At 38.1% G+C, this 21,121-nt stretch overlaps 1 protein-coding gene across 2 annotated transcripts in view; it reads left to right on the top strand.

Moving 5' to 3' along the window:
* GABRG3 (gamma-aminobutyric acid type A receptor subunit gamma3) overlaps positions 1-18,810 on the top strand; it is a 337,645-nt gene extending 318,835 nt beyond the window's left edge. For both annotated transcript variants that reach the window (XM_069769983.1, XM_069769982.1), the window contains 4 exons: positions 1,655-1,807; positions 9,594-9,790; positions 11,325-11,354; positions 13,759-18,810. In XM_069769983.1, the coding sequence (XP_069626084.1) occupies positions 1,655-1,807; positions 9,594-9,790; positions 11,325-11,354; positions 13,759-14,037 (659 nt within the window). In that variant the 3' untranslated portion in view covers positions 14,038-18,810. The remainder of the gene's footprint in view (positions 1-1,654; positions 1,808-9,593; positions 9,791-11,324; positions 11,355-13,758) is intronic.
* Positions 18,811-21,121: the final 2,311 nt, after the last annotated feature.

The raw sequence follows: 21,121 nt of genomic DNA, 5'->3' as shown, positions 1-21,121 counted from the left end.
GTCACATGCTTTTTACTGGCACAGTGTACATGAAAATGTACGTATTCATCTAAGAGAGGCATGATGGAAGCACCCAAAGGCCTACCAACCTCTTCCAAATATATCTATCTCAAAGTGATCTACTTAACACATAGTAACTTTTCCTTTTGCCTCATTGTTTTAAGTTTCTTTCCCCAAATCCCACCCTCAGATTTTTAATTACCTTTGACTTCATAGCTTATGGTAGCTCATTCATTTTACAGTGGCCTTCAGAGATTCTTTGGACGGAAGTTATTCTTACCGAATTAATTTCTTTTCTATGTAATATTTAGCTATAGTCAAAATATCCACTGTATTAAATGCATTTGTACATATGTTCTCTGTTACTAGAAGATTAAGCTTTAAGTTGTCTCAACTAATGAACCCATTATGCCTCTACCTGGGTGAGTTGTGTGTACATTCCTTGGAGGATTAATCTCTCTGTGCTACCAATTTCTTCAGTCTTCTGACACTTTGCTGTAACAGGACAGACTTACCTACCTACTGCAAATGACACCTTCTGCAAATACCATATTCTAGAAAGTCAAGGTTTGTAACAAGAAGCAATAGAGTTTATTAGGTCAGGTCTGACGTGGTCAGCAAAACCTCATAAAAGTTCTCAGGCGTATAAACTCTTCTTCACATCTGAAATAGAAGCAACTTCAAGCAAAGTGCAGAAATAGGTCTCAGTTCAGTTTCATTACTGTTAATCACTCTGACTGAGAGAAAAGGATAGTTAACATCTATGAAGCTGAGGGAGCTGTTAGTAAGGAGAGAGGTGATAAGGTCAGTAGCCTCTACTGAGTAGAGAGAGAGGGACAGATTATTATCCCTTGTGGAGTCAGGAGGGTTAGCAGAAGAGATACTGTGAAGAAAATCATATAATGTGAGATAAACTAGCCTTCTTACTGAGCTCTTGATTTTATGATTTTTACTATCCAGCAGAATAATAAACTTTATATCCAGACTCACCTTCTGAAGGTTTACAGACACCACAAGTGACCACAACTGCTTTGAAATGGAGGAATGCTGACAAAAAGAGGCTTGATTTTTAATGATGAGTCCTTTAAAAGCACACGGTCTGACCTCTCTCTCCAGCATTGAGGGTCTAGTGTCTATAAATGACTTCTTATGTAAAGGCATATTTATGTGCATGCTACACTTGCCATAAAGACCCCTACTGCCTGATTCATATCTCAAAAGAAGATAACAGAAGTCACTCAAAGCTGAAATTAGGGCAGGGAAGACACAGCCTGCAGAAGGAGGGATTTTGTGTGGCTTTGTTACAGAATCTGGTGAATGATAGTAGCTTCATTTTTGTGGCCATGGACCCATCCAGAAATATCAAGTCTGGAAATTCAAGATGCCTTTCAAAAATTTACTCATCCAAAATGATTACTGAAAGCCTCTGCCTGTCCAAATAGACCAACATTTCCAGAGAGACCTAAAACTAAAGGAAATTAGAATGGAAAAGTTTATTTAAATTCTATTCAGTGAGCATTACTGCACAGATGCTCTCGAAACACTAAGAAATATTTCATATGCAGTGTCTTTATGAAGCTTAAAAAATTAGCACATCAGTGAACTGTTTGTATCTCACCACAATGTCAATTTATTTTCTGTGCTATTATTGCAGGTGATTATGTAGTCATGACTATATACTTCGACTTAAGTAGAAGAATGGGATACTTTACTATTCAAACATACATTCCCTGTATATTAACAGTTGTTCTTTCCTGGGTATCCTTTTGGATTAAAAAAGATGCCACACCAGCAAGAACAGCATTAGGTAAGTTGTTAATAATTCCCTTTTCTGCTCTCTTTGTGTAGTTCCTACACTATCATTTGGAAACATCAACTTCCTTTCAAAGAGACCACTAGCTATGTGCTTTGGATTATTGCTACCACATCTTGCAGACCCAGATCTACCTATCACCGAAGTATCTGGTTTTCTGCCTTTAATAGTATAATTAAAAGTAAACTACCCTGACCCTTTAGAATGACACTGCCACCTATTTTGCATAATATTCTAGAATTAATGTCTGCCTCCTTGTTCTCACCATGATATTTTAGTGACATTTTTGAAGAATAAATTAATTGCACTGCTGGCTTGCTTCCTTTCTGCAACTCTCCCCCACAGGGCATTATGTCTTATATATACAGAAAACTGTGGGATATAATAATATTAACTCACGCAAAGTGTTTTAGCTTGCATGCTTGAAGTTAAGCACCACACTGGGTGTATAGATATTTTTCATAGACTGTGGAGATTTATGCTGGTATAGGTTTTCCAGCAGCTCATTTATGTCAGGAGCAGCATGTGCGTTTTGGCATTGTGCTTTAAGATACACTTAGAAATGTTGACCATTTATTCTTATTTCTATAGGAAAACCTATAGGTTTTGCCAGCATCAAGGGCATAGGGCTCCATAATAGGCAATTATAGGAGTACATCAGAACTGAAGGAAAAACATTTTAGTCCAGATTGTGGTTGCCAGGGCTGCTGAGATGAACTGATTCAGAAATCTACCAGTCTAGGGAAAAAGGGAAGCTATGTCAAGGTTTACATGCCTGTTTTCAAGCGCAGAGGTTACCATGCCCATCTATTCTTTGCTTCCTCCTGCTGGAGTTTGTTACGATCTCCAGTTAACCAGCTGGACTCTCTAAATCATTTCAGTTTGAAAGAACAAATTATTAAAAACTGACCTGCCTGACTTTTTGGACTGAAATCAGACAGGAGGCATTTGTAGGAGCAACTGAGTCCCCAGGTTTGAGAGGGTGATACTGCTGCAAGGAAAGACTGGAGGACAAGGGCTGCGAACAGGCTGCACCTCCTTGGAGGACACTTGAAGGCAGCCTGCAGCAGGCAGGGTGTTCTCCAGTGCTGCTGTGTGACGACAAGCCTTCCTTCAACCACAGTATAAGAGAGGCCATTTGTACAAACCACCTCTGATCCCCTAAACAGCTGATCAAGAGTCATCAGTACTCCTCATCGTTTTTCATCCAAGTAACTCAGTGTTTACCAGAAATGGTGGTTACTTATATGTGAATCCATTTCCGTTAGCTCTCTTTCAAACACCATGGAGAGGTGCTCTACTTGATTTCAGGAGGAAGACACCTTGTTTGACAATGCAGACTTTATATAGTTGTTCAAAATGGCTTGTCCTCTTTCAGTCTGTTTCTCTCCTGCACTAATAAATCTGAGCAACCACCAATTTTGAGGGTGCTGTGGCTTCTAGCATAAACCCCCTGAAGGCCCTGAAGGGAAAAAGAAAAATGAAGTGCTAAAGAAACTTTGAAGTCCATTCACTCCGAATGAGATTTTAGCTGCTAAATCTCTTGAACTTGTCCAGAAGTCTGACCCCCACTTTCTAAGTCCTTCACTCATGCAAAAAACATGCAGTCATCTATTCAGGGTGCACTAAGGTCCAGGTTACAAACATTCTTCCTCCCAAAACTTCTAATGCTTTGATAGCTGAGTAACTTTCAGCTGAATGATAGAAGAAATATGTTACCAAAAATATCCTCTAAGTGTAACCCCCTCACTAGCCACAGCTTTATTTAAGCAATGAAGCTATATGCCAGCCATTCCTGCTATCAATCCTTAGGTATCTTCCTAGGGGGAAGTTGTATCAGCTTTAATTCTTAGTGGGTGACAAGGGGTATCCTTCCAAACCAAGAGCAGCTCAGTGGAGCTATGGAACATGATCAATAAATAGAATGAAAAGTCTCAGAGAACCTGTAATAAGACAACTGCAAGCAGCCAACACTGGTTCACACTCTACAGATAATTCTGCATTAAAACCCATTTTGTGTGAGGTCAGCACAAGACCATAACCTGCTGGATTTGATCCAGGATTTGTAAAATTAACAGGCGTAGCACTTCTGACTATAAGTCATGTGGCATCATGTGGGTCCAGTTTTCTGAGGTTATTTTCCGAGAAAGAAATATTCAGTCCTCCCTCCCTTCATGTGAGTGCCAAAGTGCCTTTATACTGTGGCTCCAGCAACATGATGGACCCTAAGACTTACAGTTATTCTGTGACTGCCTCCACCTCCAGGACAGTGTGAAGACTATACAAAGGTGAGGACAGAGCAGCTGTACAACTGCCTGTTCATGGCTGTATAGACTTGCCTCTGATGTCCAGAAAATTGAGCAACAGGTCTTTAGAGTACTTCTCTGCTGAACTACTTTCTTCTTAAATTGGGTGACTCAGTGGAGATAAGGAAAGATTGACCGTGATCCATCTTTCTAAATAAGAGTCTGAAGCCCCGTGTGTGTGCAGAGTCACACAGCATCCATTTAGGTTATCCTTCTTAATGCATAACAGAAAAGGGAGAAGAGGCATCTAACAGTTTGCATTACTGATTTTCTGTAAGCAGTGTTCATACCCTGTCCCTGAGGGAGGTTCCCCACACCACACAGCTCCATTTTCCAATTAATTAGACACGGAAGTAAGTTAGATCACTAGTCCCAACAGTGTGGCTCTCCCTGCCTCATCCCCTTAGCCAGCAGGAACTTCAGACAAAATATGTATTCCTATACTGAGGTCATGAATTTGAAGTAAGAACATAAAAATGAGATGTTCCAAGGCTATATTCAATGGCTATCATGACTAACTCCTAAAACTCTGATGAAGAATTAAATTACTGGGCTAAAATATAACTTTTTAATAAGTCAAATGACAAGAAAATAATATATAATGGGTCACCTCCTTTTGTGCACAGAGTCCTGTTGCTCCAAAACCAGCAACGGCCTGTTGACACTTGGGGTGCAGTAAGCAGATGTTCCCAGTTTACTGTAGGTCTGCTTGTATAGCACAACTTATAAATCTGTCTGAGCAGCAGCACACATCCACATTTGCATAGTGGCACATGGTGAAATTTTGAGTAATACAGCCAAAGGCAAACCGCTGAAATTCTCCTGCTAATTAGTTGAAATTAATTGTAGACTCGGTGCACCAGACCTGCTCCAAGTATAGCTGCATTAATGTAAAGGGCTAGCATCAGGGAAATATTTCACTCTCTGAAATTAATGAGTAATTTCCTGAGCTATTGGCAACTACTCACAATTACATGAAGGACAGGTTTTACTGCTTTCTGAATAACGCTAAGTAATAAGCTATTTCTGTGCTGGAAAAAATAAATGTAATCAGGGTATTTGGCTGTGAGGGTGAAAAAATGGGACCATAAATATCCTTTCAGCAGCACTGTCTGGAGCCATCAAAGTGCTCTTTAAAAACTTGGCATCATAGTCCCTTTTTCATATGCACTTTGAGGGGCTGAGGCCCAGAGTGGCAATGTGATTCACTCCAGGCCACCTGAAGAGTCAGTGGGAAACTGGAAATAGAATTTGAGTGTTGGATGAGAACGGTGTTTTGTGATCCCAGGTTATTCTGCCCTCCATTCAAAGAGAAAAAAGAAAGGCTCTCTGCTGTTTCTGCTTGTCTCTAGTGATCAAAATTATTTTCTCCCTATGTTCATAGTCAAGAGCAGCCAGCAAATGTCTGAAGAAGAGTTATGATCTGGAAAAAAATAGGTTGTTTTCCTTGAAGATGAAGGGAATTAAGTTAAACTGAAGCTTTCATCCAGTTTCCCCCTACTATTTCAAAATGGGTATAATATGTAATAGGACTAGGCAGCTATTACAGAGCAACTTCAAACTGCAGTTTAAAAAAATACAATGGGTATCAAGGCCAGCAACGTGTTGATGTAAAAGAAGATACAGGTGATGTTTAACAAAAAATGAACATTGCTTTCCTTGCCATTCCATCTTAAGTTTATTCACTAGAAAACCAAGCCAGTGCTCTAAACAGGTGCCAGACCAGAAAGGTGGAGAAATTAAGTTTATAATGAGTGATAGCATGGGGAGAAGCAGTACACCTTTCCTCCAGTGTCCCACCAACACACCCTTTGGAAAATAAGAAAAAATGAGCCTCGCTGACCAAAGGGTTTCTAACACTGAACCTCCTGCTACCTCACTTCGCATACAGTTGCCCAATAAGCAGCTTTTACACAGTAATACTTTTAAACAACTCTTTAGGCCAATGATCTAAAGGTTAAAGTGTTCTCATGCATTATGTATCCCTGCATCATTTGATCTCCCAGACAGTCCTTTTTGATTTATCAAATAGCATCTTTGGTGTGGAATTTCCTAAGAGAATATAAATGTCACAAAATGGAATTTATACACAAACTTGTAAGCTCCCACTTACACTTGTCTACCTGGAAATTTTGAAGCCAGGTTTGTTCAAAGCTGTCCTTGGCTGATATTAAAATTGTGTTGAAATAGACAGTTCATGAGCACTGTGAATTTCAATAACAGATGCAAAGCTCACTTTGCCATACGGGCTTCCTCAAAGTGAGAGACTTAACAATTTCATCTGGCAAGGTTTATTGCATTTGAAACTACTCAACAAACCTAATTTTGTTAGCGTGAGAGATAAAATGAGCTAAAGGTATGTAATCTAGATATTCTCTTTGGAAATAATGGGTGCTGCATTTTATTCATATATGCATATCTATATTCTGACTTGTGAATGTATAGGAATACAAAACTGTATTATCTGGTGCACCTTCTTTCTCTTTGCTCTCTGTATGTACCCCTATAAGGCTAATTTTAATATTTTAAAATTTGTGCCAATGTGTTAGATGTAAAAGTGATACACTCAACAGAATTTGCTTGTTTATGGTGTGAGCTGGAATCCAAGTCCAAGCATCATCTTACATGAAGAATGATGCTTTTCCATTGGATTTCATATCATAAAAATATTTTGTATGAATAATAGAAGTAAAAATATGTTTATTTTACCTTTGGATGTTTCCATCTATGTGCTCAGCAATCTTGTCCCATGCCCTCACTGTAATTTGAAAAGTGACATATAATCCAGAAACTATGATAGCTTGTGAGAATGCTAAACTCTCCTTTCCCCAAGGTTTTATATTATGGTAGCAAAATGTGATTTGTTGTCTAAGAGACTGAGCATGTACACTATTAATATCTTAAAACCAAAATAAATCTTACACTATTGCTGTGTCTATAAATTTAGTAGAACCTACTTTGTTTCAAACAGCTAAAATTAGTCCAGAGCCATCCAAAACTCCCAGATTCTGTATCAGTGGGGCATTTACAACATGATTTACTGGTCTGGTTTTGCTTAGTTCTCACCTAGAGCTTCTAGGTTTCCAAAGTCTCAAGCATGATTTGGGCAGGCAATTCACATTCAGCTCTAAGGCGCGGATATAGGACTCAGACCGAGTTGAGGACTTCTGCACTTAAGCACAGAGGTTAATGGTAATTTTTCCTTCACTTTTTTGCCTTCCTGTCCACAGTCACTTTGGAAGCTGGTCATCATTACAGATACCTGCACGGTACTTCTTGTCACAAATAATACAAAGTTATACATCCATTTCAGTAAAAATAGAGGAAAAACATTACATTGTCAATACAGCACTCAGTAGAAAAACTGCAGACCTTTGCAGAAAAAATGGTTTTGAGCATTGCAAGCTTTTTTCTTTTCTCCTTTTATTTCTTTTTAGGCTTTTAATAAAATAAGTGTCCTAAAGTAACCTATCACAGGATGAGCAGGAAATAAAAACTTTCCCTTGAGTCCATGTAAAAAGGACACTGTATATTGTGCTGGAAGAACACTACAGCTTTTGAGGAATTTTTTAAAGGTAGTAAAATACCGGAGAGCAGATGCATGTACATGTGCCTCTGAAATGGACAGATTTGTGTTAGAAATCTAAATGTGTGTTAGAAAGTGTTAAAGAAGTTCATTTCATATTGTAGAGTATGTCATAGTCTGGATGCAGTTCTCCTGAATTTAGCGTCTCCCAAGGCCTGAGTCAGGGTCATAGAAAAACTCTAATTAAGCTATTGCTAGGAAGGGCCAAATCAAGGCTAGTGAGTCAACACATTTTGCAGTTGGGCATCTTTGCAGTTGACTACTGTGACGAATGGCTAAGGATGAGCTTTGTCTCTGGAGCTTTCTAAAAGCATCAGCTAGTTACAGAACTGATGTTGAGGGATCTGGAGAGGTTGCTGGATCATGGCAGCCACATGTGCTTATATTGGGAGGTGACATAGATGACAAGAAACAGAAATATTTTCCCCGTAGCTTTTAGATGTCCAAGGTACACACAAAGTCCATGTTTCCGCTTCCTATCAGCATTGCCTTCATCTTGATTATTGGGTTGTGTTTTTTTCAGCAACCTTGTTTGTTTGATTGTTTGTTTGTTTGTTTGTTTGTTTCTGCATAGTGGATATTTAAGGAGTACAATTAGTTATTATTCATTGTAGAAGAAGGTTGGGGCCCAGGCAATAACCTGCTTTCTGGCTCTTCCAGACTTTATGACAGTTCGAGTGAGGAGAGTTATTCTTGTGAGTTGCTGTAGTTTCTATCAAATGCTACAAATCAGAGGTAGGCATTCCTTCATAAACAGAAAGTAGTCAAAAGTAATCCACAGATACTTATTTGTCTCTGGAGTGCTGTTTGTGGGAAGTAATTTTACTATAAGGCATAATTTAAGTCATCCCCCGCCATTTCAAACACTGTGTACCATTGCAAAATATCACTTTAACTATAAAAAGAAAGATTACCTTATCGTTATGTTGTTTTTAGAGCAGGTTCTCTCTTGAGACTTATTTGAGCGAGAGCTTTATTTTTCTTCCTAACCTAGTGAGGAGTTTTATTTTTTCTATCAGAAGGCTTGCAGTTCATAACAAATAATTAAAAGCTTCAGTCCAAAGTGGGAATGAAAAGACTTCTATTCCTCAGGAATGAAGAGAAATTATATGAATTACCAACAGCCAAATAACTGACATCCCATAGAATTTCATTCTAGGACTGGTTTTATTGTTTCAGGATATTTCACACTAAATAATTCCCATTATATTCATTATTACTAAATCAGTCTAAGATGTGATGCTTTGTATGAATTAAAAAGGCTATTTCCATTAAGGTTACATCTGAAGTTTGCGTGAGAGCCTGTTTTCCCTTATTGCGAAGGAAAATAGCAGTGGAGGACTCCCAAGAAAGCAGCAGTGTGAAAAGATTTTTTTCAAAATTCATGGTCAGAACTTTGCAGCAAATTTTCCTTTCTTCCCCCCTCCTTTTTTTTCTTTTTTGAGCACAAGATTTTTCATGACAGCAGTACTGCTGTGAAAAAGACCGTATTTTCTCCATTATTTTCCAGGTTTATTATTTTTTATTTTTCTGGGTTTAGTATCTTTTCTGGTTTATATTTTTCTTCAAAAATTTCTTCTTTCTCTCCTTCTCACTCACCCCCGACTCCAACCTAACTGGGACCAGAAAAAGGAAGAGATGAGGAAAAGCATACTGAGAGGCATGGGAATGTCACTTTTGCAAAGACGAATACAAATAGCTGAGGTGTTTACAAAATACCACTGGCTTTACCAAAGTTATTTTTCATAATTTTTTTCTACTACCAAATGAAATTAATGAATTATTTGGATACACTTTGCATTTCTGTTTTCTATGGTTGTTTCTAAAGAGTCTTCTGCGACATGGAGAAATGATGTTGCATACAATTAAATCAAGTTTCTCTTTGCAGGCATCACCACAGTATTGACCATGACAACTTTGAGTACCATTGCAAGAAAGTCATTACCCCGTGTCTCCTATGTCACTGCTATGGATTTGTTTGTGACTGTATGCTTTCTATTTGTCTTTGCTGCTCTGATGGAGTATGCAACCCTCAACTACTACTCAAGTTGCAGGAAACCAAACTGTACTAAGAAGAAAAAGTCGGTAAGATGGGAGCATTTAAATATCTTTTCTAGCATGTCCATGGCTCAGAGAGTGGAGAATCATTCGATAGCCTGTAATTCCATGATACTCTGCTCCTCTGAGCTCTTCCCAGTTTATGGTGTGATCTGCCCTGAAAGCTGATGGAAAACAGCTGCAGTAACAGTAGAAGCAGTTATGTGCATGTTGAGTAAGGTCCGTTTCTAACAGAAGCGGCCTGCTGACCATGAGGCAGCAACCCTGCCTACGCGTCTTTTGTCCTCCAGTTACTGTGCTGGTAGTCATAAAGGGCTCCCACTGAAACAGATTGCATAGCTTGTTACACAAATATATGCACATCAGTGTGTATTCAAATACACCTGCTATTTCATGGCTTGACAGGTCTAGAAATATTTATGAACTTTACAAATGGGATTTCAATGTCTCCACTGGGAACCAGCACTTGGTTTGAGCCCTATGGACAAAGGGCCTTGTTCCCAAGTGCAAAAACAGGAAGTCGCTTGCAAAGGTTTTATGCATGGCTGCATTTTTGGCCAAAAAGATACTTCCAAGAGTAATGCCCAGACACACACAAAAGCTGTTTATTCAGAATCAGTTAAAACAATCATGCAGGAAGAATTGGCTGGTGTACTTCATAACTGAGTACAAGGATGAGAGGGGGCTGTATAATGGAGAAAAATTTCAGTATAAACATAGGGAAAGGGAAGTGAGTTGTCCACTCAAGGTCAGTGGAAAACCTTATGTGTTTGAGATTGGTAATTGGAGATGTTGAAAGCCATTTTGCATAATGGAGGAAATAAGGACATTTGAAATCAGAAATACAAAGCCAAATAGGAAAAATGTGAACGAGGAAATTGAAGAGAGAATGCTAAATTCAGGGAATAATAGGTCATGAGGTAAAAAGGGATTGAATGAAGAGCTACAGAAAATGATTAAATGAAGAACTAATGAAGGAAAAGCTGAAACAAATATGGAATTAGAGAAAGCCTAGAAAGCCATAGACTTAGTCAATGAAAACTCCATTAAACCTCTAATAGCTTCTTGTAAAAATGCATTGCACACAAAAGGCAAAAGAGTACCAAAAGAAAAGTGTGAGACAATCAAAATGAACTTGCTAATGATCAAACTAAAATTGCCATCCTATAGAAAGACTGAATGAAAAAGTCACGAGTATCTCTGTGAGTAGGATGTATTTCCAGACATGTGAATGAAGATGAGGGAAAGCATGCAACATTGATGAGATTTAAATTAACACAAGAACAAATGCTCACTTAGCTATTGTTTGCTAAATAAATAAATGTAATGGGTTGAATAAAGATTTAAAGTGGATGGAAACTAGGTGTGCACTCTGCTGAGGTTTCATGTAGTTTTAAAGTGTACAGAATGTTATGCTGAATGTATAGCATACTCAGCATGATGTGTTTTATGAACAAATGCATTTAAAGGCTTTGTTTAAGGAATGCTTTGGAACATTAGATGCATATGAAGCAATAAGTATGTTTTCTTCTCAATAATTCTTTTGTTATCTGTATTTAAGCTACCTGATGTCAGTTTTGGTCATGTGATGGTAAGTAAGCTATTTTATTCCATGAGAGCAATGGAGGCATGAATATATAGTTGACATTTACTTGCAATAATTCCTGAGAAAGCTGTAACGCTATGTTATGCTTTACCATGACTTCACTATAAATATTGTTTTGCTTTTTTGTAAAAGGTCAGTTTGTTTTTGGCTGTGGCAGAGGAACATAGCTGCCTCTTTCTATAAGGACTTATCGAATGATTTGGGAGAGAGAAGGGTCAAGTGTAGAATATTATGTGTTATTTTTACCTCAAAATTTTGTGTGTCTACTTTATACAATACTGCAGCTTCTCATTACATTTTATAAAAAGTAATAAGCACAAGTTATGTCATAAACTTATAGAGAGCTTTAACTGTTTCATAGAAAATAATTCATTTATTTATATCTGTAAAATCTTTAGCAAGCTTTCAGGTGGATTTTCAAATAGGTATCTAGTCACTTCAGGACCCCTCCTAGCTGACAGAGATTAAAGCAGCCAGATTAATCTCTCTGTATTATCAGGGCATTTATTTTATCTTCTGTCCTGAGCAGATAGATGATATAACAAAACAACAACAAAAAAACCCAAACTATTGATTGATGAGAAAGTTTCCTTTACAGAACCAGGGCACTTATTTATCTTCACTTACCAAAATCATCTGGAGAGATCTAACTTAGCCTTTCTTCTTTTTAACATAAATATTGTAGCCAGGCATAGAAAATTTCAGTCCCTGAGTAGAAAATTTTCATAAAGGCCTGCAATAAATGAACAATATATGACACAGTGGTATAGAAAAATTCCATGTATACTTTAGTCATAGCTTTTTTCTCCCCAAAGTGCTACAGTCAAAAAATGATTGCTTATACAATAATCTGAGACCTTTTCCATGTGGCAGCACATTGTAAAGCTCTGAAACCAGCCACCTGAAACTTTACGAATGAGAGAGAAGACCATGAGGGAGTAATTTCTGTCATCTAATCTCAGAGATAAAGTCATTCACAACAAATAGATTTGCAATAATCTCCTTCTAAACTGCAGTCTGTTCACAGTCGACAGCACAATGCACCTGAGAGAACTTAGCCATTTACTTATGATGAGATGACTTGTGTCCTAGAAGTAATTGGCTGGAGATACCATAGGGCAGTTGTTCAGATGCAGTTATCTATATTGGAGATGCCAACACCTAAGCAGAGAGATGCCATGTCAAGTTCTTAGCTCAGGGACCAGCATTTTTAATGACATGGGTAATATTATCATGTGCCAAACCAAAGGTTTTGTAGAAAGAAAATTAAGTCAATAGAAACAGGAAAATTTCCACTGAGGCACATCAGTCATATCACTGATGTGTTTCACATCCAGAGTGAAAGTTTTCAGATACGGCCCAGCACATTCAACAGGAACAATTGAGTACTATGTATAGTAAGTGTGGAAGCTGGGGCCCAGACCATCCTCCAGAATGCAAACAGGCACGATGCAGAGGTGTGAATAGCTTGTTAGTGCATACCCAGTATGCTTCTGCAGGCAAATGCAGTGCTCAGCGCAATCTCAGGGAGCTGAAGGACCCCCAGGTTGGAGAAAACCGTGCTGACAGGACTGGAGTCTGCTTTGTCGGGGCGGTGCAGACAGGCAGCAAAGCTGATGGGACCTTTCCTAGTGATGCCAGTGGAGGAGGTGACATTTGTGAGGATGGAATGGGTGGCTCGATGAGAGAGAAGACTATTGTGAGAAAGCACCTCTCATGAAAAGGAAATGGTGTGACAGAAAAGCTGACAAAGTGTAAATAAGGAGAACATTGAAGAAGGAGAGGTCTGTAGGTGCGAGTGGTACTGCGAGGATGTGTGATACCAGAGTGTCCTATTTCTGAGCACGGTTAGTGTGATAAACACTAAGGGGACATGCCTAGGGATGGCATTTTGAAATCCTGTACTGAAATCATCACTATCTGTTGCTGACCATATCTGTTTTTATAAATCATCGCAAAGAGGCAGTGAATGCAGCTATACTAAGTGGAGATTGTTCAGTAATTAAATGGGGAGGGGGGACATCTTCCTTATTTTTCAGAATCCATTCTTAAATGTAGTAGCTGCAAGTGTTTAAAGCAACTTGCAAATAATATTCTGACAGGCAAGTGAACTCCTAAGTGTGAAACAATGATTACTAGGAAATATATGCTTGAGTTACCCAAGTAGAAAATACACCTAGAATTATTCAGCTTGCTGCTCCACAATGTCTCTATGGAAGTTCATCTGAAAATCTTTTTTTGAGGGAAAGAAAGATGCTCCCTAAATCTAGAATTCCTATAGTATTGACCTCTTATTCTCAGCTCCTGTGATTTTTTCCCATGAGTATTAATTGTGATCTGCACCATCCATGGAAGATATCAAACTGTTGGTTTCTTTTTCTCTCCTCAGAATTATTCTGTACTTGATATGAGACCACCAACTACAGTCATCACATTGAACAATGCCATGTACTGGCAAGAATTTGAAGATGCGTGTGTCTATGAATGTCTGGATGGGAAAGACTGCCAGAGCTTTTTCTGTTGTTATGAAGAGTGTAAATCAGGCTCATGGAGGAGAGGACGGATTCACATAGACATCTTAGAACTGGACTCTTACTCTAGGGTCTTTTTTCCTACATCCTTCCTGCTGTTTAACCTGGTCTACTGGGTTGGATACCTCTATCTTTAAATGTTGCCTGTAGTGGTGAAGACTGCTGTTTTCACACTGTGGAGGGATGGTGAAAGTGCAGAAAAAGTGAAGGACATGGTCAGTTTCATCTCAAATTATAAAGGCCACATTAACCTTCACCATCACAGAGCCTGATGAAGAATTTTAATATATAATTGCCTGAAAAAGAAAAACATGGAAGAATTCTCTCCTTACTGCTATTCATTTTAAGGAAAAGATTCTTACAAAATTCAGCTGAATTTGTAGTGTAAGCGATGTTTATGAATAATTCTTGTACATTAGAATCTCTACTATTCTCCCTTGGCATAGAAGCTATACACAGTTCAGGCAAAGGTTAAATATGTCATTTTTGTTTTTCGTTCCCATACTTTCTTCAAAATGCTGCCATATCCCTGAGGCTCAGAGCAACATACACTGGCACTGGCAAATAAGCCAAAGCCAATGAAACCACTCATTTGTATTTAAACTTGCTTGAGCTATGTCCCACAGGTTTTGGAAATATTTCATTGATGATCTCCTTTCTATACAGAAACCACCAAAAGACAGTAAGAAATGTCTCTGGTGGGATCAAAACATGGACGTTACTTTCTGCAAAGGTCTGGGATTCATGGAATTAGCCAGTTACATATTGGTTTTAACTTAAGGTGAAAAGGCAGAGTTATAAGAAAGCTATTATTTTGATATAAATAAAAGACTTGCCTATCTCTGAGGCAGCTGTAGGCATAACTTCTACAGTTTTTCAAGCTTTTAACTGTCTTTTTTATGACTGGTTAAACACAGGATGGTCACTGATTTCTAGATTACTCTCCTTGAAGCAGGACATGATTCCTTCTTGTTTATGTCATTGTAGCAGATCATAGTTGATAGGCCATGAGTAAAAATCCCTATAAATAGCACTAAGAATATGTGACCTTCTTCAGACTGCAATTTACTAAAAAGTGCTTTCATGCATTCTTATTTTTTCTCTCAAAGTTATTTTACAAAATTGAAAAACATGTGTGCCAAAGGTCATTTTTTGTTCCTTCCATAAAGTCAAATACTGCAGTTCTTACTCACAGCAGTTGTTCCCTGAGTCTGAGCTGAAGATTGAACACTTTTGACTTGGATACTGCATTACGGGAACTCAATTGTCTCACTTGGATTAAACATGGAATAGTTGCCACATGTAGAAAAAGCTTGTTTTCATTTTTTTCCTAAACTACGAACTATATTTTACCCTAAAAAGCTATTTTGTACTTTTCAAGCTTTTGACCATTAAATTCTTAAACTACCTATTTTTTCAAAAACTACAGTGTTAAACTAGATTACATCTTTTACAGACTGTCTCAGTAATTGTCATTAAGCAAACAAAACAGATTCAAAATTAAATAGCAATGGCTTTTCACTATCCTTTGGATGACAAATGGTTACAAAAGATTAAAGTTAAAACATGTCTAAAACCAAAATTCTATTCTTTTTCTCTTCTGGAGGACCTGATAGTTTTTTTATCATCTAAAAAATGTGTGTCTCTTCCACACAGTATTTGATAAAAAATGAGTGTAGATGTGATTGAAGAGCAGTTCTTTTTCTCCTCAGAAGGAAAATCCTGCAAACAAGCAAAAACTAATGCAATGGTAATTCTAAAGGAAAGGAAATGCTGTCATGTTCTTTGAAACATCACTGTCTGTCATTGCTGTTGCTCTGTGCTTCCAGTGAGTTTTTAACTGAAAAAAATTACTAACACAGAAGCTAACTGTAGTTATTCAAAATACTTTCTTCTGTTTTTCACTTGCCTAAAATACCAGAGACAGAGCTTGGTTTACGTGGAGGAGGGGAATAAATTCTCTAAGGACTGACAAAATCCAAATTAGAAGCACAGAGAAGAAATATTTTGGGGCAGGATCAAAACCTTATTTTTAGCAAAATCTGCCCAGTCTGGTATTTTCTAAACTCATGATAAGCTTCTGATTTCAAAATACATGCTGAAGTTTTTGCTAACTCTCAGTAGCAAATTACTCTGTAAAATCTATTACTCCGTAAACCTGTGTGTCCTGCACTTGGAATTATGGAGAGATATACTTTCAGCAGTGCAAGAAGGTGATTGAGTTGAAGTTGAATATCCTGCTCTCTAATTATGAATTAATCTACTCTAACAGCCACCTTCAGCCATATTTTGCAAGAATACTAGAAATATTTCAAGCTTATATAAAAGAATGGAAGCAATTATCCTTTAGGGGCCTGATCCTGCAAACCCTCTGCACAATCAATTGATTTTGGTGGGAGTATTGAGACAGATGAGGCACAAGAAGATGCCTTCCACCATTAGATCTTGAACTGGTAAAGTGAGGTTTACCTAGCAATTGCGTACTTGAGTGAATGTCCTGGGAGTAAGTGTGGAAGTGGAACATTCCCATTTTAGATGATGAGCATATACTTTTCTTATACTTCTGCTCATGGCTACCCATTCCTGCTAAAAGCATGCAATCCCATCAGATCCTTCCTTGGAAGACTGATTATGCTAAGTCCATTCATATTGCCTCTGTTTTCTGAGTGCTTTAATAAACAGAAGTTGGAAACATATAATTCCACTTTTTTCCACCGTCCTAACCAAGAAAGAATCTGCAGACACTACTGGCTTCCACTCTTATACTGACAGCAGAGGACATATTCTACTGTGTAATACATTCTACTCTGGGATTATGTGCAAAAAATTGATTTATATGCAAGGTGAGTGGCTGCAGGCTGGCAGGTTCCAGAATGCATTCCTCTGCTTATTCCTAGTTGCTTGGTTTAGCCTCTCTGCTTCACTGCTCTGTGCTTTGGCAGCCACTGAAAAACCATAGAGATCAGGAAGATAAGCTTTCTAGGCTCTGCATCATTCAAAATGCAATTATTCTACACACCTAGATATAGGTGTCCATAAATCTATGTGCCATATCCTTCTGTAGTAGTAAGAATATCCTCATTAACTTCCAGATATTCTTTTGCTTCCTTCGCAAATTGAAAAAAATTAACACTTCTGTGCACTGTCCAATGAGAAATTTAAGAACAACATTTTAGCATTTTAGAACATTTTCTTATCAGATAATTTCATGTTCATGACTTGCATTTAATCAACTACTACTTTTTGTTATTTAGTACTTCTTTTTTACCCTTCCAAGGAACGGAAGGGAACGGAGGAAGGCAAAACCAAATTACTAGTGAAATGAACGCATTTGGATATGTATGTAAAACCACAAAATCAAGTATCTTCACATTACATTCCCTCCTTTTTGAAGTTACAGAAAAAATTGTGAGGGTTTGTTTAGATAACCAACTTTTCCCAGGAGGTTCTAAAGTCAAACCTCTTATTCTCCTCCTTCAGTTAGAAGTTGATGGACAGTGTTTTCCTGCATTGAGGGCAGCATTTTCAAGGCAATTAAGAATGTATAAAAATACTGGTCTGCTTAATTCAGTCTTCTCAGTTCTTCTGGCCCTGATGCCTAGCATACTGACAGCTCCTTCTTTTACAGCCAAGAATAAGCGTACAAGAACTTGCATCCAGTTTATGCTGTCTCCATGTCCAGACCACACAATTTTAATGTAACTTTCTAATCAAGAAGTATGGCTGTAGATTAAAACACCTCAGGCACTTTGATAACCTTTCTTCTCTTTCAGATGCTTATTTTGTCTTTCATCAGCTCTCAACTGTATATTGGTATATTGCACATACCAATAAAACCGATAAAAATTACAAGAGGAAGAATCAAAAAAGCCAGAACTGTCCTCACAGAGACAGCGATGAATAGTGAAGCTAAAAGAGGAGGAAGAAATTATTTTTCACTGCTGTGCAGTTTTCTGTCCCACTACTCTTATTCAATTCTTCCCACCAACTGCCCACAGCTAATTCCAAATCATCCACCTGGTGGTTTGCACATTCATCAGCTGGAACAGCAGTGACACATGAGCCTTTAGATGATAGGAAATCATATTTCTGGAACTGGAGGCATCCTGCCGAATAACTCGGAGAGCTACCTCAAACACTTGCAGCCCTAATGTGTCTGAGTCTAGCATCTCATGTTGCTGCATGAATTTATCACAACTCACCTTACTTGGTAATTTCATGAAAGGAAAGGATGCTTACCTCCTTTTTACACCAAATTTCACCATACATTTAGAAAAATGACTCTGTCCTGCTCCACTAGCCTCACCATCTGGAGGGTCGGTGTTACCTTCTAAGCTGTAAAACAAAGTGCCCACTGCAACTTGTCCATAAGAGACTGTACTTTTCCCATTGGCTGCTCCTTCTGGGTTTCTATAAAGCATTGAGGAAAGGCAAGCCATATTGCATAATTTTAACTGCCCACACAATTAGATGATTTTTTTCACAATATATTCTTCTTCTTGCTTACAGTGAAATCTTTGTGCCTGTTACATTAGTGTGGCTTAGTGCTGTTAGCATTTCTTGATATTGAAGAATATACTATTCCTGGCCCGAGAGTTAGAAAGAGGCACAATGACCTTGCTGGAGTTCTTCCTAAGCACCACAGTGTGTGATCAATAGTCTAGATGATTTCAATTACACATTGAGAATTTGTCTGATTTTTCTTTATTTTTTTAAGCAGTCTGTAGGTTTCTTAATTCTTAACTAGCAAGAAAACTGCAGTGGGATTTCAGCAGTTTAGCAGAATCCTTCCTTCTTCACTCAACAACTTAATTCCACCAAGAGATGCAAAGCATAAACTCAAGGCTGATGTTTACCTCATCCAGGTCACCTCCCAGAAGACTGGCAAAAAAACAGGCAAAAAAAAAAAAAAAAAGCATTGGGAATGCATTTCCACAGCTGAAAGGTGACGTTCTTTTTCCTTTAGAGCCTTTTTTTCTTTTCCGTATTCATTTTAGATCCTCCCTCCTCTCTCCCTTCACCTATACAACTGGCAAGCACAAAATCAGCTCAACTTACTGAAAACTTACATTGAAACTTACAGTTACATACTGGAAAAAAAAAGCATACTGTCATTAGTTTTATACTATATTTATATGCCTACAAGCTTCTTAAGGTTCATCACATTCTCCTTTTAAAGGGTTCTAGTATATATATGCAAAAAAAGAAGGCCTTACTTCAAGACTCAGTGGCCTTAATAGTTTTACCTTTTCCCCTGGCATCCATGGTTTCTCTGGAAAACAAACAGAGAATCTACTTTCCTCACCATTTAGGTCACTATTTTAGATGCTAAAAACAAACCTATGTTTTATATCTAAAGTGAAATGATGTTTCAACAGAAAAAATAAGCCCTGTTTGAACTGCATTGCTTTGACAAGTTAAAGAGCAAACTTTTGTACACTGTACCTGTGGTGGATAACTCAAAGAGATATGCTACCCTATAACCCTGTCTAAGACTAAGTCCTGAATTAGGGATAAATATTGTTGTAAGCATCCAATTTACCTAGCAGCTGTTTCTTTAAATAACTTTGGATTGTGACTGAATTCAAGCACTTGGATAGTGACCACTGACATTCCTCAAGGGAGATATCCAAGATCTGTGTTGATGTGCTCCTGTCTACAAACTTTACTTTCTCTTATTTTTTCTCTTTTGTGGTGGGTCCTCAAGTCAGTGTCTGTATGCATCTGGAGTCCTCAAGGGTTTTCCTAGAAGATATGTGAAATTAGACAATAAAATTCATCATGAAGTTCAGTGCCTCAGAGTTGGGACACCTGAGAATTCTCTACTTGATATCAAAACATGCATTTTGATCTTCTAATCATTTGCTATTTATGAAGGACAAAGTAAGACAGCAGAAGACACGTAGTTATGTTTATTCATATGTCTGGGCTGGCTTTCTTAAGGACTGAACCAGGCAAACCAGGCACTGATAGTGAGTTATTTGCCAGGTATTCTTTTATCTAGGTAATGAATGACACTAAACAGAGGAGCCACAACAACCTGTTTAGTGTCATGGAAGCACTCGCGTAACTCAGCTTTACTTGGAGGCCTAAGCCAGCCTGTAGAGCTTCTTATAGGGGAACCCAGGTGCTCCCTTTAGTGTTTAATACAGCACTTAGTATCTCCTAATGTCTCTTTACCTTCTTGGAGCCTATGGCAGCGCTTGGGAGAGATGAAGCTGTACTGACACAAGGTATTATAAAATATGAAGAATGAAATATCCACAGTGAAGGTGGTGATGGCTTGTTATTGAGACTGTGTTATGATTACAAGTTTTAAAGAAACGGCCTCTAGGTCTGAGTCAAAAACTTCCTCCATCAATCAAGACCATTGACCAGAAGAGGGGGTTAAGTTAAAATATTCTTACAAGCAAACAGGAAGAGCTTTGGATCATATTCTGGCAGGGTTGAGTAGCCATTGACTAGCTTCAAAGCTTGTGGAGAGCAGATTTGTAACTTAAGTACTTAAAGTTAGATTTGTGATTTACGTACTTAAAGTAAGGCCTAAAACAGGTAAATGCCAAAATTTCTAAATTGCACATTAATAGAAAATGGATGAAGAGAACAATATTGATGACATATTTTAAAAAAACTGCTGACAAATGAATGTGGAACAGAACATGCTACAGAGTCCATTCCATACTTACAGACCACATGGGATCCTTAAAATGTGAGCTGCTGTTGAACTCATGGAAAGCTGGTAAAATAATTGCATCTGACAGTATTACACAGGCAGACCAGGGAAGTATGGCACTGCCAGACAGAGCACTCCGAAGGAAACAAAATTTCAGAATAAGCTTCCACCAAAAAGCATTCCTCTGAACAACAGTGGGAAACCTTGTGCAGAGAGATTACAGTATCAGTCCCCCATACTCTCTTTTGTAGTCATTAAGGAGTCCTGTGACTTTATTGTCATCCACAGTCACATGCAATACCAACCGTGAATCATGGATCAACATGTGGCTGTCATAAGTAGGATCGCGGATCGCTAGGCTGGAGGGAATCTGAGCCCAGTCTATGGCTATCACAGGCAGTCATCAAACACCTCATATAATCCTGTTTCAAACTCTCAGTATACTGCTCTCAAAACATTTTTTCCCAGCATGACAACATATGGATTTTTTTTTTAATTTCAAGTGAGTGCAATTTTAGGAATCACATAAAAACTGCCAACTATGTGCC

This window comes from Haliaeetus albicilla, chromosome 25 (genome assembly GCF_947461875.1).
Source record: "Haliaeetus albicilla chromosome 25, bHalAlb1.1, whole genome shotgun sequence".
Taxonomy (NCBI): domain Eukaryota; kingdom Metazoa; phylum Chordata; class Aves; order Accipitriformes; family Accipitridae; genus Haliaeetus; species Haliaeetus albicilla.
Note: the sequence above shows the minus strand (reverse complement) of the source record. Positions and strands in the feature narration are given on the sequence as shown.